The sequence below is a fragment of the Tetrahymena thermophila genome (genome assembly GCF_000189635.1).
Source record: "Tetrahymena thermophila SB210 genomic scaffold scf_8254788, whole genome shotgun sequence".
In the NCBI taxonomy this organism is placed as follows: domain Eukaryota; phylum Ciliophora; class Oligohymenophorea; order Hymenostomatida; family Tetrahymenidae; genus Tetrahymena; species Tetrahymena thermophila.
This window is the reverse complement of record NW_002476544.1, coordinates 132,584-148,685: the sequence shown is the minus strand read 5'-3', so window position 1 is coordinate 148,685 and position 16,102 is coordinate 132,584. Positions and strand designations below refer to the sequence as shown.

At 27.7% G+C, this 16,102-nt stretch overlaps 1 protein-coding gene across 1 annotated transcript; it reads left to right on the top strand. All coding sequences in view use genetic code 6, as the record gives it.

Moving 5' to 3' along the window:
* Nucleotides 1–50: 50 nt before the first annotated feature.
* Nucleotides 51–15,879, top strand: TTHERM_00259620 (hypothetical protein; the record flags this gene model as incomplete). Its single annotated transcript, XM_001009008.2, has 16 exons — nucleotides 51–783; nucleotides 982–3,146; nucleotides 3,374–4,373; nucleotides 4,426–4,828; nucleotides 4,960–6,580; nucleotides 6,663–7,278; nucleotides 7,395–7,939; nucleotides 7,993–8,410; nucleotides 8,461–9,207; nucleotides 9,350–10,157; nucleotides 10,367–11,100; nucleotides 11,381–12,621; nucleotides 12,675–13,013; nucleotides 13,073–13,815; nucleotides 13,958–15,651; nucleotides 15,734–15,879. The coding sequence occupies 16 exons, from the start codon at nucleotides 51–53 to the stop codon at nucleotides 15,877–15,879; spliced, it is 13,953 nt and encodes a 4,650-aa protein (XP_001009008.2).
* Nucleotides 15,880–16,102: the final 223 nt, after the last annotated feature.

Genomic DNA, 16,102 nt, shown 5'->3' with positions numbered 1-16,102 from the left:
ATATCAGTGATGGAACAAATAATATATTTTTAAATAGCGATGTTTAAAATATGAAAGCAATAGGCACAGGGATTCTTCCTTAAAATGGGTTCACTTCAATGACTGTTAATTATGTTTAAACTTCAGTTGTTAACTCAGATTGTTTAATTGAGCTTATATTTACTTGGAGTGTTTCTGGAATTACTACTTTGGTCATTGAAATACCTACAACAAATGAGGATTAAACTCCTATTTATGATTCTGAAATTTTCCCAGGAATGATGTCAGGATAAAATGTTCCTTGCGTTATCAACCCAAGCAACGTAGGTACAAACAATCTAAAAGAAAGTTAAACTTAAATTTTGGATTGTGTTATCGAAAGAGGAGAAGTTGGTAATTTTGGTAGACCTATGCGTATCTATGTTAGAGGATTCTCTTATACTGCAGGACTCAGCAATAATCTACTTTTTAAAATAGTCACACCAGCAGCTGTTGGACGCATTGTAAACTTTAAAGTTAAAGCGATAGGAGGAGACAATTCTGTTAACTAGGTAGGAGATTAGCTGATAGCGTGGAGTGATATTTATAAGGTTCTAGTTACCGTTGCTGGTGTTAGTCCAACAACAACTAGCCAGCTTATTTCCTTTGACAGTCCATATCCATTTCCTTATGGATCAAACGCAAGCACAATCCGTAGTACAGCTACAATTACTTTCATAAATGAACCTATGCAAATATAAATTCCATATTATGTAAATGGAAATTATTGTATAATTCCTCTTGTCCGTGACCCTACAGATATAAGTAAAAAACAATTATTTTTTCTTATTTTAATAATATTTATTATTAAATAAATTATTTTACAAATTTTTAATGCCTAATGCAAATCCTTAATAATCAGCACTTTATTATTTCCAAAAATTTTATTTGTTATCAAATAAATTGTTTTTCAAATTTTAATTTTTTACCTTTTAACCAATTATAATATTAAATAAATATAAGGTGCTTATTATGACAATTCAGCTGATTAAGTAACACTTTATTCTTTGAAGCCAAGGATCTTTTTGATTTATCCTAAGTTTTCCTATGATGTTTTATTAATGAATCCTTAACAGATAGTTCATTCCTAATATACTTCTTCAAAGACATAAAAACAAATTACAAACTTTACTTTTGATAAAACCCAGTACTTAGGGCTGATAATTTCAACATTGATTTCATCTATAAAATCTAACATCTTTGACACTTTTAAAAATGCTCAAAAAAATTAAGGAATTTACTCCTTTAATGCTATTAATATCATGAATTCAAGTATTTATTCTGAATTACTATCAGATGGCAATGGAATTTTCTCAATTAGCTTTGATGGTTTAATCATTCAAACATCTTAATACATTACTAAATGCTTCATTATGAAAGGTCTCAGAAATTTAGGAAATCCTTAATTAATGCCTACTTGTCAAGCAGTAGGTACTTCAAACGCTATTAACATAATTAATTTTGATACAATTGATGTTCCTCTCTAAATAGTATATCAGTATGATTAGAACATAGGAACCTACACTTCTTCCGCAGCTAGTTAATTCATAAACTTGTATATAAATTCTGCATCTTAAAATTAAAATCTTCCTTCATATAATTAATAAGACTTGCGTATTCAACCTACTCTTATAACTTCAAGTTAGCTCTAATTTTAAAACTTTGTTCTTGCTTAAGATTTGAGCTCCATTCAAGTTCAAGTATAAAATGTTGCTTGCTGTCAATTTTATAGTATAGGATCAGTCATTTATATTCAATTTTAAATTAACACAGACGATGAGTAACTTATTGGTGCAAATACTAATGTCGTTTCGACATTCAGCATTACTTATGGGGGAGTTGCTCCAAATTCAAACTGTATGATAACAACTCAAGGGAATGAATAGGCAAGAGTCCTATCATGCCAATTCACAGTAACATCGGCAATGACTCTTGATAATAACTGGGTACCAATTAGCATCATTTTTACAGGAGGAACACCACTTGTTTAAAGAGATTTTTATTGGTTCAGGATAAATATTTGTGATTCTTCATAAAATATAAAATCTACTGTATCACTTGAATACTCAAGAAACGATCCAATATCAACATAGCCTATTAGTGTTACCTCTATAAGTTAGGCAGCAGGATCTCCGACTTTGCTAATTTTTACAATTAAATCTATAAATATAGCACTTAATCCTGTTAATAATTAAAAGCTTTTTTTAGAATTTTAAAGTAACGATTGGCCAAATCAGCTCATTTAAGGTGTAGATGTAAGTGTGAGTCATTCTTCTATCAGCTGCTTGTGTTATTAAGATATTTCAGCGCAGCCTATTTTGACAACTTAATGTTATTTCCATAGAAAAAGTCTACCAACATCAACAGACTTCCTTCCTTTCCACTTAATAGAAATTCCCATCACAGTTTAATCAGGAATAGATGTAAAGTGTTTGATTCCTATGGTTTTACTTCCTCCAATAAGCTCGACAAATCTCAATTTAGCTTTTATCTCCACAATAGAGAGTATAAGACCGTTTTTCTCTTCAAGAAAGGTAACTCAAAGCTAAGCTAGGTACTATTAAAACGCTGCTGCAAGTTTGGTGTCTAAAACATCTTTCACTATATCCTAAACTTATACAGTGACTTTTCCTTTGAATATTTACGATGGATCAGTTTTTATAAGTAGTACTGTGAATAACTATTAAATAAAAATAACTGGTGCTACTGCAATTGATGTACCTCAAGTCATAATAGCTGTTGATCCAGCTGCAGGACCAATATTTAATAAATAAATGTGTCTGAATTTTTAGGATTGTCAAGCTATAGGCACTTCAATACTATATTATAGAATTTAAGCAAATGGAGTAACAGATTTTAGCACTTAAACAGCAGCAATAAATCTTATAGACTATGCTTAAAAATTATTTACAGATTATCAAATTTAAATATATATTTACAGCAGTGACGGTCATTGGTCATTTGATCCAAATACATATTCTATTCCTTAATCCAAAAATGGTCTAAGAGCACCAGCAGCTTAAGCTATTACAGCTTCATTAATGCCATATTCTCTTAATACATGTGGATACTTAGCTACTTATGTTTTCACAACTGTTGTAGAGATAGATGACATGAACTTAAATTATGTAATATTTTTTAATTTCATTTCTTTTCATTTAAAATTAATAAATTATGCTAATTTTTTATAAAATTTAAAATATCAATAATTCAATCTTATTCATTTTATCAATTTTTAAAAATATTTTAAAATATTTAATTTAACTAAAATAAAATTAAGAGGATATTGCATGAATTTATTTTATTTCAAAGCACATATAATATTTATTAATATCAAAACTTTTAAAATAATTAGGCTTTCTAATTAGTTTTAAGTTAGTCTTAAATTCCATAAGTGACCTAAGCTTGTAGTGCTAAATCATTGTCTAATAAAGCTTTACTTCTTTGCCGCTTTACTCAGGATGCTGTAAATTATTACTATACAGTAACAATTCTACGTACAAATGTCAATATAGTAAACAAATCTATGAAAATATCTATTACTTTAGAATTGAAAAACCCTTCTCCAGCTTCAGCAACTCTGCCTACAGCAACTGCGAATTACGAAATACGCTATTACAGAAAATTTATATCCTAATCTAACTACTAAATGATTTCATCAAACTCTAATACCCTTACTTTCGACAACTCTTAGTAAGCAGCTGGGTTTACACAGTATTCAAGAACTTACTTAAAATTTTATAGATTTTCGCCAATAGTTCCCTGTGATGGAACTACCATCACCACTTGCCCGATAAGATTTTTCTATTAAAATAACCTTCCAGCTACAAATTATAACACCCTACAAATATAAGTAACTACATAAACTACTCCTACTTCTACCAAAGTTCCAGTTACTTGCCTGGCTAAAATAAATAATCCTAATGGTAGTTATACTAGAAATCCTCTAAATTGTAACTTCATCTCATTATCAGGGATTGTTTAAATAACAAATCCGACTCCTAATACTATTATAGGACCAGGAATAACGTACGAAATAATAATGACTTTAGGATATTTAAATCTCCCAGTAAATGATTTCAGCAATATTAGCTATTTAGCAAGTGTAACAACTAAAATTAATAATTAAAATGTATTGATAACTCAAAGGTAAGTAACCTAATATCTTGGAACGAGTAATGCTTTATTTTAAAAATTCTTTATTCTTAGCGCTTAAGAGTCCTAAGTTTCTTCTATTTACTTTGAGGCTACACTGACTAATGCTCAAATAGCAACTAATTTATTCCCAGCTTCCTACATTGAAGTCTTGTTACCACAAATAGATTATACTTCTCCTATAACTCAATTTAAGATAGGTTGGAATTGTTATTTTATTTACATTTTTTATTTTTTATTTTTAATAAACAGGATAGCAAATACCATGTGATATAACTTCTAATATGGCAAGTATACCAAATTATTAATCTCCTATTTGTACTATGAACTTAAAGTCAAGTACAGGGCCAGTATTTGTTCGTCTTGAAAAAATTAACTCCTACAGTGCAGGAGCTTTGCTCACTTTAGCTATAGATGATATCAAATTGGTTACTCTGACTGATTTGTAAACATTTGATATGACATTAAATATATAAAATGGAAGTTCTTTCTATACGAACACTGCAATAAACTTGATACCACTATAAGTATAACCTCCATATAATCCTCCAAATTTAGATCCAATCACTTATCAATTTAATGCAGCTTCTCTTTCACTAGGCACAACAACATCTTATTCAGGTTCTATCACTTGGCCAATAAATACATAATAATCGTAAAGATTACTTTTATTATTAAATTTTTTTCAAGAACCAAATATTTACTATTCTCTTTATCTAAATTAATTTTTAACACTTTATTGATTTAAAAATAAATATGATTAAATTAATTTTCTAATTAAATAAGATAATTCGGTGATAAATACAGAATTTCTTTTGGTACATAAGGTATTATAGGAGTTGGAAATACTGTAAATGCTTTAATTTTTAATGATAACTTAATTTGGATGAACAAATTAACTTATAGAGTAATATTAAAATCTCCAAATAGATCATAAGGAACACCTTTTAGTTTATAAATTAGCAACATAGTTAATCCTGTGGTTGCCAATTTAATTTACTATGGAGCTAATCCAACTTTTATCTCTGAGTTTTACTCTATTTATCTCTTAACAAATTAAATAAACTCAAACTATCCTCAATTTTCAACATTCATAAATCCAACTTAACCGATTCAATTTGTTTCCTTCACAAATATTCCTGGTTATTATCCTTTAAGTAGAGATGAGTTATTCAGCTTGACGTTCTAAATTCCAAAAGTTCTCCCATTTTAAGAAGTTCTTATTTAACTAAAGGATCCTTCAGTTTTAAAATTCAAAAGCTGTTTATTAGTTCGTTCAAATGGAAATCAGCTTAGCTAATGTAATGTAATATCTTCAAGTATACTAGGTCTTATAGGAATCAGCTATACATCTATCACTCCTGCTACACATTAAATGTACTTCATAGCAGAAATAGATTCAACAAATCCAATCATAGTAAATTTGTTAGTCACTAATGATGGAATCACAACTTACAATCTTTATCTTAATATCCCATTAACAAGTCCAGCTGGATACACTGCCAGCTTAACAAGTATGAAAGCTTTTAATTTGAATAAATTGAAATATTTCTCAACATTAAACACCCTAACTATTACACAACCTTCTATTTATGCAGGAACTAATGTTAAGTAGCTATTCTTTGAGTTTTTAGCTATAAAATCATTAACTTACAATTCGAACCCTTCTTAAAATGAGTTAATTTAAATAACTTTACCTGATAACACTGGAAAATTTTAACCTGTAGTAGCTAGTGATGCAAATAATTTAGTTTGCTATTTTTTGTTGAAATAATAGAGCGTTTTATAGCTACCAATTTATTCAAATATGTACTTAGCATCTTCATGTATTTTAGATAAGACGCAAGCTCAGCCAGTTTACAAAATAGGATCTCCAAATGTTGGTCTGCAATAGGGAAATACTTATTAAGTTATAATTTACATAGATGGTAGCTAGAATTCATAGTTCTAAATTCCAGTTTCTTTCTCCAGAGATGAATTATTGTTTTAAATGACTGGCTTAACAACAGTTAGTGATACAATAATTTTATTTACAACTATTAAGAATTTCAATTAACTAAGTATTAACTATGGAAGTATGCAACAAGGAGAAACTGATAATTTGCTATTTTTAAATTTTAATCTTTAAAATGCTCTTTAAGCAACAGATGGCACCCACGATGTTTTTGTGAGATTAGAATTAGATTCTCAATTTTTCCCATAGGATGCTGGACTTTAGGCATATTATTAATCCCACTATCTACCTTAATTTAACACTGGTAACATTCATTCAGTTTCGTCGAATCCATAGCTTTCTAGCATGAAGCTATTAGCATCGTTTGGAAACCCAGCAAATAAAAAAGAACCTATCAAATATTCAATACTGCCCTTTTAACAACTTTCTTCTTCCACAGCTTACTCTATAATAGTAATATTTAAATCTTTTTTTACTTTTTTTTAGAAATAAAGTCAAAATAATTTTTCAAAAATTTACTAAAATTAAAAATTAGATACCAGCCTTGACTAATCCCAATTTAGATTGCCAATTAACATTAAGAATCTCTATTATGATGCAAGATAATACTGGAGACTCTGTAAAAATAATAACTAGATAAACCCTTTTTAACAATTAAAGAACATAATAATAACCAAGTAATAATTTTTAAATGACATAATATTCTTCTAATAGTCAAGTCTAATCAATAAATATGTCATGGTCTACCTAAATTACACAATATGGATCTTCTCTAACATAAAACTAATTTTTACTGTTAGCTTACAATAACAATTACTAAGGCATAATCAAGTCTTCATTTTAACAATTCTCAGTTTCTGGTTTTAACATTTATTTCTTTTCGAACATTAACTTATATCTAATTAATCCTTAAAATACTTAAACTGGTACAATCACAATTTCTTTTAGCCCTCTATCTACTTCTGATGATTCAGCAAGTTTTGGTTGGTAATATGGTAAAATATTTAATGGATTAATCACTCAATATACAAGCCCTGGAACTTAAGGTACTCTTTCAATAATTACTAATTTACTTGGCTCTATATATAGAAATAGAGGATTCACAAATGTTAACAGCTAATATGAAATTGTTCTAAACCTTAATGCACCAAGTAAATGCTTTAATTTAAATTTAAACAAGAAAAGATATGTATATCTTGATTATTTCCAATTTTCATAAATAATAAATTTTTTATTTATTTAATAATTTTTTGAAAAATATAAAAAGAAATACCAAAAGGTGGCTATTTAGAAATTGATTTACCAACATCATATCTGTAAGCAGCCCCTTCACCAGTAGGAGATTTATGTTTCCCAGGCAAAAATGTAGCAAATGACCCCTCCTCACCTCTTGTTTGCTACAAAACAGATGATTATACATATATAGTATAAGGAACAGTTGCTTTTACATAAAATACTGCAATATAAATCAACATGTTTTTAGTAGGAAAATAACCAAGTGCTTCAGTTTTACTTCCAACTGTTAAAGCTTATGGACCAAATGGCCTTGTTGCTTAAAGTTATAATATAGCCTCTATTCCTATAGATAGTTCACCTTAATGTGTCAATTAAGCAGTTGTTATAATGAAATATTTATAGAACATTTACTGTAACTAATATGGTCCGTTTTAATTTAGTTTCATACTAAGGCAAAACGATATTATTTAAGCCTAGGGTTAATACATCTAATTAACTATGGAAAATTCATGGTAGATTGCTCCTAATCCTGCAGTTTAATCCGCTTTTTACAAGTAAACATCATAGCTAACATGGGTAAATTTCTTTTTTTTGAATTAATTATTAAAATGATTGTCTATTTAAACTAGTATAACTCTATTTTCAGTGATGTCAGTACTTCTCCTTTAGTTGTAAACTTACCACCTGCTCTAAATTCATAATTCAATAAGCAAAAAAGCTACACTTTTAATATTGACACAACACAAGCGGCAGTTCCAGGATAAAACGGTATCTAAAGACCTCAGTGTGGATTTTATTAATTCAGCTTATCTGCATTTATAGGAGGAAATTCCATTTCAAATATTGTAGAAAAAGATTTCACTTATTTCCTTCTCGAGCCACAACCTGATACTACTTTTGTATTTAAACCTTTGGTGTAAAGTGTTAATCGTAAAACTGCTTACAAAATGTCATTTAAGACAAATGTTAATATCCAAGTTGGAGATCAGATTTGGTTCTCCTTCACTACATCTAATTTTATCAAAAAAATATTCCCAGAAACCCTAGGTAATTTATTTGAAAATATCATTTATTCAATAATTTTCTTATTTTCAAAGGATTCACTTTAAACAATGATGGCTTTGGATAAATTGACTGTGCAGAAAATCCAGGTTAAAATTTACTATCAGCTACTTAAATCAAGTGTTATGTTCATAAAGGCTCAGCAACTGCAATTCCTCCTGTAATGGCTTCAGTGTAAATTCCTGTTTCACAAGCTATAAGTGCTGGTACTACAATAATCATCTGGTTAAGTAATATACAAAATCCTGCAACCGTAGGTATCGTATCATCTGTTTAGGCTGCAGTAAAACGCAAATGTAGAAATGACAACTGGATGTGTAATATCTATGTATCATATAATTACTTCTAAACGATTGCAGATAACTCAAACTATTTGTAATCCAATTAAGTATCAACAGCTACCAGCACAGCAAATTAGCAAACTGTTTACTAAACAAATACCTAACATACTTTCAATCTTATGTTTTTATAAGATGTCAAAACATCAGACTTTATTGTTATCCACTACTAAGGATAAAATTATCAAACATCAAGAATGTCTCCCACTTGTACAGCTTATAGTTTTTGCTTAGTCTTCCCAATTGATTAAATAGTAATTGTTCAACTTTCAACATAAATAGCTGCTAATACTTAGTCCAGCTTAACTTTATCAGGAATGACAAATGGTTACTTTTTATTAGATAATACTTAAAATTTCTATATAGAAATTTGGGATGGAGTCTAATACATACTAAATGTTATTTATTAAGTACCTGCTATCCTCTATTCTTATGCAACTTAAAGTAAATAATTAAATGAGCTTAATAAATTTAATTTGTTTATTTTAAAAATTCATAAATATTAATCTAATTTCTTATTTTAAATGAACAATCAATAAATTTATTTTCAAATTTTTTAATTTAATACTTACCATAAATTAATTAGGTATGACAATGACTATAACACCTACTTAAGCCTATAATGTAAATATGCCTCCACCAACAACATAAAATTATTTTTTAAGAGACTATATTAATACTGTAGTAATTTAGATATAAGGAGTATGGATCACAAAAGATATAACAAACTTTTACTTTACTATTCCAACTTAAATATCATATATTTAGAAAAATTACTGTAACGCAACTCTCACTATACCAAGCACTAGCAGATAACCATATCCATTAAGATTTGACTGTAATTTAATTTCAAATAGCATGATTGAACTTGATATGACTAATGAAATGATTCCATTCTAGCAAAGCTACAATACCTATACAATATAAATTTATCTATAATTTTATATTGACAAATTAGCTCAACCAGGTACTACAGGAAACTTCTAATTTATAGGAGGAATTGACAGATATCCTTAAAATTACAACTAGTATAGAGCAGTGTCTTTAGCTCAGCAAACTATAAATATACTTCCTTATGTTTTACCAGATTTAAGTTATCTCACTTTTAACACAAAAAGCTTTTTTGATAGAGAAGCAAGAATTTGCTAGACCCAAATTGAGTTTTATATGATTCTCTTCCCAAATACTTAAATTAATAATTACAAAATAGATTAAATGGTTTTTAGACTTCCAAACGAGTTTGGATATCCTGCTGTAAAAGGATTTGACAATTGTTCAATAAAGGGAAAATTTAATGATAACGTTCTCTAATGTATCTTGCAAAGAAAGTTTGCCCAAACAAAGGTTTTTATGTTACCAGATAGCACTTACAACTAAGATCCTAAAATTATTGAGTAATTTATTCTTAAATTAAATAATAAGAAAATATGATTTATTTCTGGTTTTAAATCAATTAAAATTAATTTACTTTTATTGATCAAATTTTAATCAAAGAAGATTAAATGATGTCATTATGCCATATTTTTTATAATATTGTTTTGATTTATTTATTTGTGAATATATTTTGATATAAAATATTTCAACCAAAACTTAAAAAAATTAGGATTAACGATAGCTAAGGTAACTTATTTACAGCTCCTTGCATTCCTGGTGCTTAATATAACATGACAGTCGAATTATATTCATAAGGAATATTAGTAGAAAAGTAAACAATTATAACTAGCCCAGTTTTAGGTGTACCTCTAGCTCCAAGTTAAATGAATGTAATTCCATACTTAGATGCTTAAAAACCTGGACTCTTTGAATTTAAATTCTAGCTAGGGTAATATTCCATTCCTTAAGGTTATGATGCACCTTTAGCTCAACAATATTCTACTATAGTCTTAACATTTGATTCTAATATAGGAAAGGGTTACTTAAATGATTTGGGAACTGGTTTAAAAACAGGAGATGAACTAGGTTGTGTTATAAAACAGCAAACACCTGCATAACCTGCAGGTTTCTAACTGGCATAAAACTAAAGCAGATTGAAATGTGTACTCTAATAAGGATGGGATAGTGTAAATCTTCCAAGAATAAATATTACTGGATACTAAGAAATGCCAGCAGGAACAGTTGTCCAATTTTTAATAACAAATATCTAGGCTTTACCTGTGACTATAACAAGCACCATTTCTATGGGAGTTGCTGTTACATATAAAAATACAAATGTCACAGCTTTCTTTTACTAATCAACAGCTATTATACCTACAGCTGCAACTATTGATGCCAGAACTATTGCTAACAATGGTTAAATTTAATAGTAGCCTAATTATCCTTCAAGTTAATATGTACTAGGTAAATTAAATTATCTTATTTTATTTTTGGTTTTTTAATTTTTGATAAATTTGATCAAAATCAATAACTCAGTTATTTTAATTCATAAATATTTTTTATATTAAAAACTTAATAATTAAATAATTTTATATACACAACAAATGATTTTTTTTAAACCAAAAAAAAGTTTGAATAAATAAATTATTTTTGTTTTTATACTAAAAAAATAAAAATATGATTAATTTTTAATAAATTTATGAAAAAATATAAAACTTATGATATATTCATTATTTTTAAATAGGGTACTCTGATTACTTGATTTAATTCACAAGTGGAAAAGCAATTACTACTAATGATTATATCAGCTTTTAATTTGATTAAAATATGTTCAATAGATACAGCGACTATACTTAAGTCGGATGTGTTCAAGGAGCAAATACTCCTTGCTCTGAAATTCATGTTTTTGGTATTACTAATTAAATTTACATAAAACCAGGCACAAGTATAGCAGCTAGCAGTCAATAAACTGTAACTATATAGAAACTTAACAATGCAGCTTACAGTTTCTCAGGAGTGTTGAATGTTTTAGGATTTTCATAGGTAAGCTAAAAAGTTGATATAGTTTATCCTATGACTACTAATATAAAAGTTGATCCATGTAAATAATTTAAATAAGTGATAATTTCAATAGATAAGATAGTAGGAGGTGAAAATAATGCAACAATCACTCTTAATATCACTCCAGGTCATCCTATACCTCCATTTGGTGCTATAAGTGCTTTATTTTCATCTGTATATCCTTTTGATTTGATGTAAATGAGTACTTCCTGTAATGTAATTTCATAAACTCCATAAAATTACTATGGCTTAAGCAGGCTAAACTGTGTGGTTAGTGCTTATAATAGAGTTGATATTTATCTCAACAATGCTACTTACTCTTAAAATGATTAGATAACTCTATAAATTTATGGTCTCAACACACCTAATTTCTAAAACCCCTAAGATATTCCTATTATCTTAAGCTCTTACTTTGACTCAAACATCTATGCGGGAAGAAAGATTTGCACAACTAGTACTTATATCCCTAAGATGAATTATATTGCACCATAAACTTGCAGTATGTTTGTGATTTAAGGATCTTCAAATGTTAATTCGCTTTCTTTGTATACCTTCAAGTTTATTTGTTAGTATTAATATATCAAAGAAGGATCTACCATATTTATTGCTATTGATCAAAGATTTAGATTGAGTAACGCTATAGGAACTGTTCTTAATTGTTATAGTGCTGATATGGTTACTTTAGCAAGTTCATAATGTTAACTGCTATTAAATTCAAATTATAAATATGGTTTGCAAGCAAGCTTAAGATCTATCGAATCACAAACATTCTTCGAAATTTCTGTATATCTAACGAATCCTGATTACCCTGGAAAAGATTATTATTTCTCTGCAGAAATATCTAAATATTAATCACTTTATGCTATAGCTAATGATTTAAATAACTCTTTACAATACATCACCTTAATTAGACCTATAATATAAGTAATTATTTAATTTTTTTTTATTAAAAAGCTTAATACTTTCTTAATTATTAGAATGATATGAACTCTTAAATCCAGATTTTAAATGTTCCTAGAAATGCTGGAGAGAAAAGCACATATGCTATAGGAATTCCTCCTTAAAGAGTATACTCGACCGCTGCTGCAATAGACACTGTAGTATTAGAATTCCCTAGTAACTTTGCTTCTAATTTAGGCCATAGCTTAGTGTGTGGTGTTTACTTTTCATTGCTTAAACCCACTCAAGATAACTTTAGTTACAAAAAATTGCTGTCTACTATTTCATAAAAAGAGATTGATTTAAATTACTTTTAGATACCCTGTGTGATTATATCTCCATAAAAGATTTCTTTTAAAATATCTCAAAACTTATAGGTATATTAGTTTAAAAAATAAACATTTTTATATTGAAAATTTTTAATTAAAAAAATAAGTTTAATTAACTGTCTTAAAATAATTGGGTAAATTGGATAATTAAAAACATAGTAAACCCTTCACAATATGAGAAATTGGAAGGATTTAAGTTTACTTATTTCAGTTAAGGATCAATCAGCTGGTATTTCTAAGGAAATATTTTATATTAAATATCTTATTTACCAAAAACAATTCTCTCAAGTGGAATATAAATTTCTGATAATAATATCAATACATAAGCATCCTATTAGTTTGGAATACAGTCATATAGTAACATTCCCTTTTACAATAAAATGGCAATTTCTATTAGATTACCTGTTTAAGTTTTCAGCTCTGTTGTTGAAATCTAAACATAGCCTTTCTGCAGCATTTATAACATCACCAGCAAAACTCCAATAATATCTTCGTATTGTGATTTTTATCAGTATGAACTTTTGATTGAAAATGCACCTTTAGATTAATTCAATCTCACTTAAATTCTAATTAATGTTACTAACATCCTTAACCCGACAACATCTTTCTCTTGCAATTTGAAAGACTAATATTTAACTGCTAATATCTCCTTCTTTGAAATAAAGTTAATTGACTTGTAAATAGGTGATGTATTATTTACAAATAATATTAACACTGATTAAGCCAACTGTGTAGACTATATAGACAACCTTTTTAACACAGCTCTAGTTGGTCCATCAATACTAAGCCCAGGATTGTCCTACAATTTCACAATTAATCTTGAAGTACCAGCTGATGGACTCACAATTATGTAAATACAAAAAATAATTACTTCTAAGTTATTTTTATTTTTTCAAAAGTATTGGGCAAATTCTAAAATTTAATTCAATTAATTATAACTTTTCTGAACTTTAACAAATTAAATAATTTACTTTAATTAATTTAAAAAATAGACCATCCAGTGATATCAATGGTATTAAATTTAATCCTGAATAAATATAGTTTTTAAATTATGTAGGAACTTCTAGTTCTTTTAATGTGATAGTCAGTTCAGACTTAATGTCTACTAAGCCATTCTTTATTAGGTTTAAATAAACAGAGTAAAATGGCAAATTCTTTTTACCATTAGTGCCTCATTAAGTTCAGATCATAGGAGGATAGTAAGCAACTATTATAGTCTAAGATATTGATGTTGAAACTACAGGATATCCTATAGTTATGCCTGTTATAGTGTCTTAACCTCCAGCAAATATCTTAAATTTGATTGTATAAATCTCTTCACAATGCTAACATTTCGTCACATTAAATCCTTCTATGATACTAATTGATAGTAACACCTTCTAAACAAATTTCACAATTACAGTCAGTGCTAATTAAGTTCCTTCTACTAATTGTGTCTTGTACTTTTCATTATCTTCATATAGTACGATAGTTCATAAATTAATTCCAGTTGTGAAATATATTTCATTCTCTTTAAGTAATAGTTACATTAATCCTAAACCTTTGAGAGTAATTTTAGATAAATATTAAAGACCTCCTTCTTAATAAGCAGGAAAACCATGTCTGAATATGAACACAAATTATAATGCTTACCTAGTTATTCCTTCAGTGTTTACCCTTAAGTTAATTTATACTGATGCTAACCATGCTCAATTCAAAGCTATAACAAGTTCTCTTGGATATTTTGCTGCTATTTTTGCTCTCTAAGGAAGTCCTGCTCCTACTGCAAATTAAATGAAAAATCCTTACACTTATCCATATTTAGTAGCAGCTCCATAGATAATTTAAGTCAAGCAAATAATCAGTGATAAAGTAGACTATATTGCCTAATTTAGTGTGAGTGGCTTGGAGTCTTAAACTGATTTTGTTGTGTATGGAATGATTTTTAATCCAGATGGATATTCTGAAACTGTAAACACTTTGTTCAAAACTTAAATTTTAAATTATGGAACTATCATACATATCCCATTGTAAGATTTATTAACACCTTAAGAAGTAATAGACAAGCTTTCTAAGACAATAAGAGTACCATCAAGCAGATTCATAAACATGACCAGCTATGAATACAATTTATAACAAAAAAACAGTTACTTGTAAAATAATAATGTTGTGCCAAATTATTACTATGAAATAATATTGGCTCCTGATTAATATAATGACAATCCTTCTCCAAAATAGTTAGTAGATAACTTTATAGCAAATTAGCTTGACATGTTTTAGTAATTGTTGCCCTAATTAAATATTTAAGGAAAATTAACTTCATAGCTTTCTATATAAGTTCCACCTAAAATTTAAACTGAACCCCAAGTAACTTATTTATCCTATTATCAAGTATCAATCTCAATGAAGTTGGTAGCATAAGCATATGTATATGCTCAAATTTAGCCATATTCAAACTCAACTATGTTATTATCAAGATAGATTTATTATTGTTTAGACTAGCAAAATTTCAATTAACTGAGTGAGCTTTGCTTTAGTGGTCTAACAGATACAAATGGAAATATTGTAATATCATTTAACAACATCTTAGATAGCAGTTATTATTAGATATATATTACAGTTAGCACTAATATGATATACAAACCAAACATTTTCTATGAAGACAATGAAGTCAGATATCTAAAAATATTTACTCCAATAAACCAAAGTATCTTATTAATCACTTTAATTCTATTTCTTCAAAAATTAAGTAAATAAATAATAAAATAATTTAATTTTTTTTTAAAAAGATCTTTTCCTAGACGAAGGTGATTTAACTTCCCTGAAATCTGTTAATCCCAGTCTTGCAGATGCAATTGAAAGATTTTTAGAGGTTCCATTCTTCCACCATATATCTTAAGAAGATACTTAAAAAGTTATGGGAAATCCATAGTGACATAATATTAATTTAAATAAATAAAATATAAATAAATAAATTAAAATTCAATAGTTTTATATTTTGTTATACAAATAATTTAATTTAATTAATTATTCAATTTTATCAAAATAATTTTATTTTATTTTGTTTACTAAAACTACTAAAAACGAATTATTAAAAAAGCAAATATTTTTGAAAATTATGACGACATGTAATTATTCATAAATATTAATCAAAATAA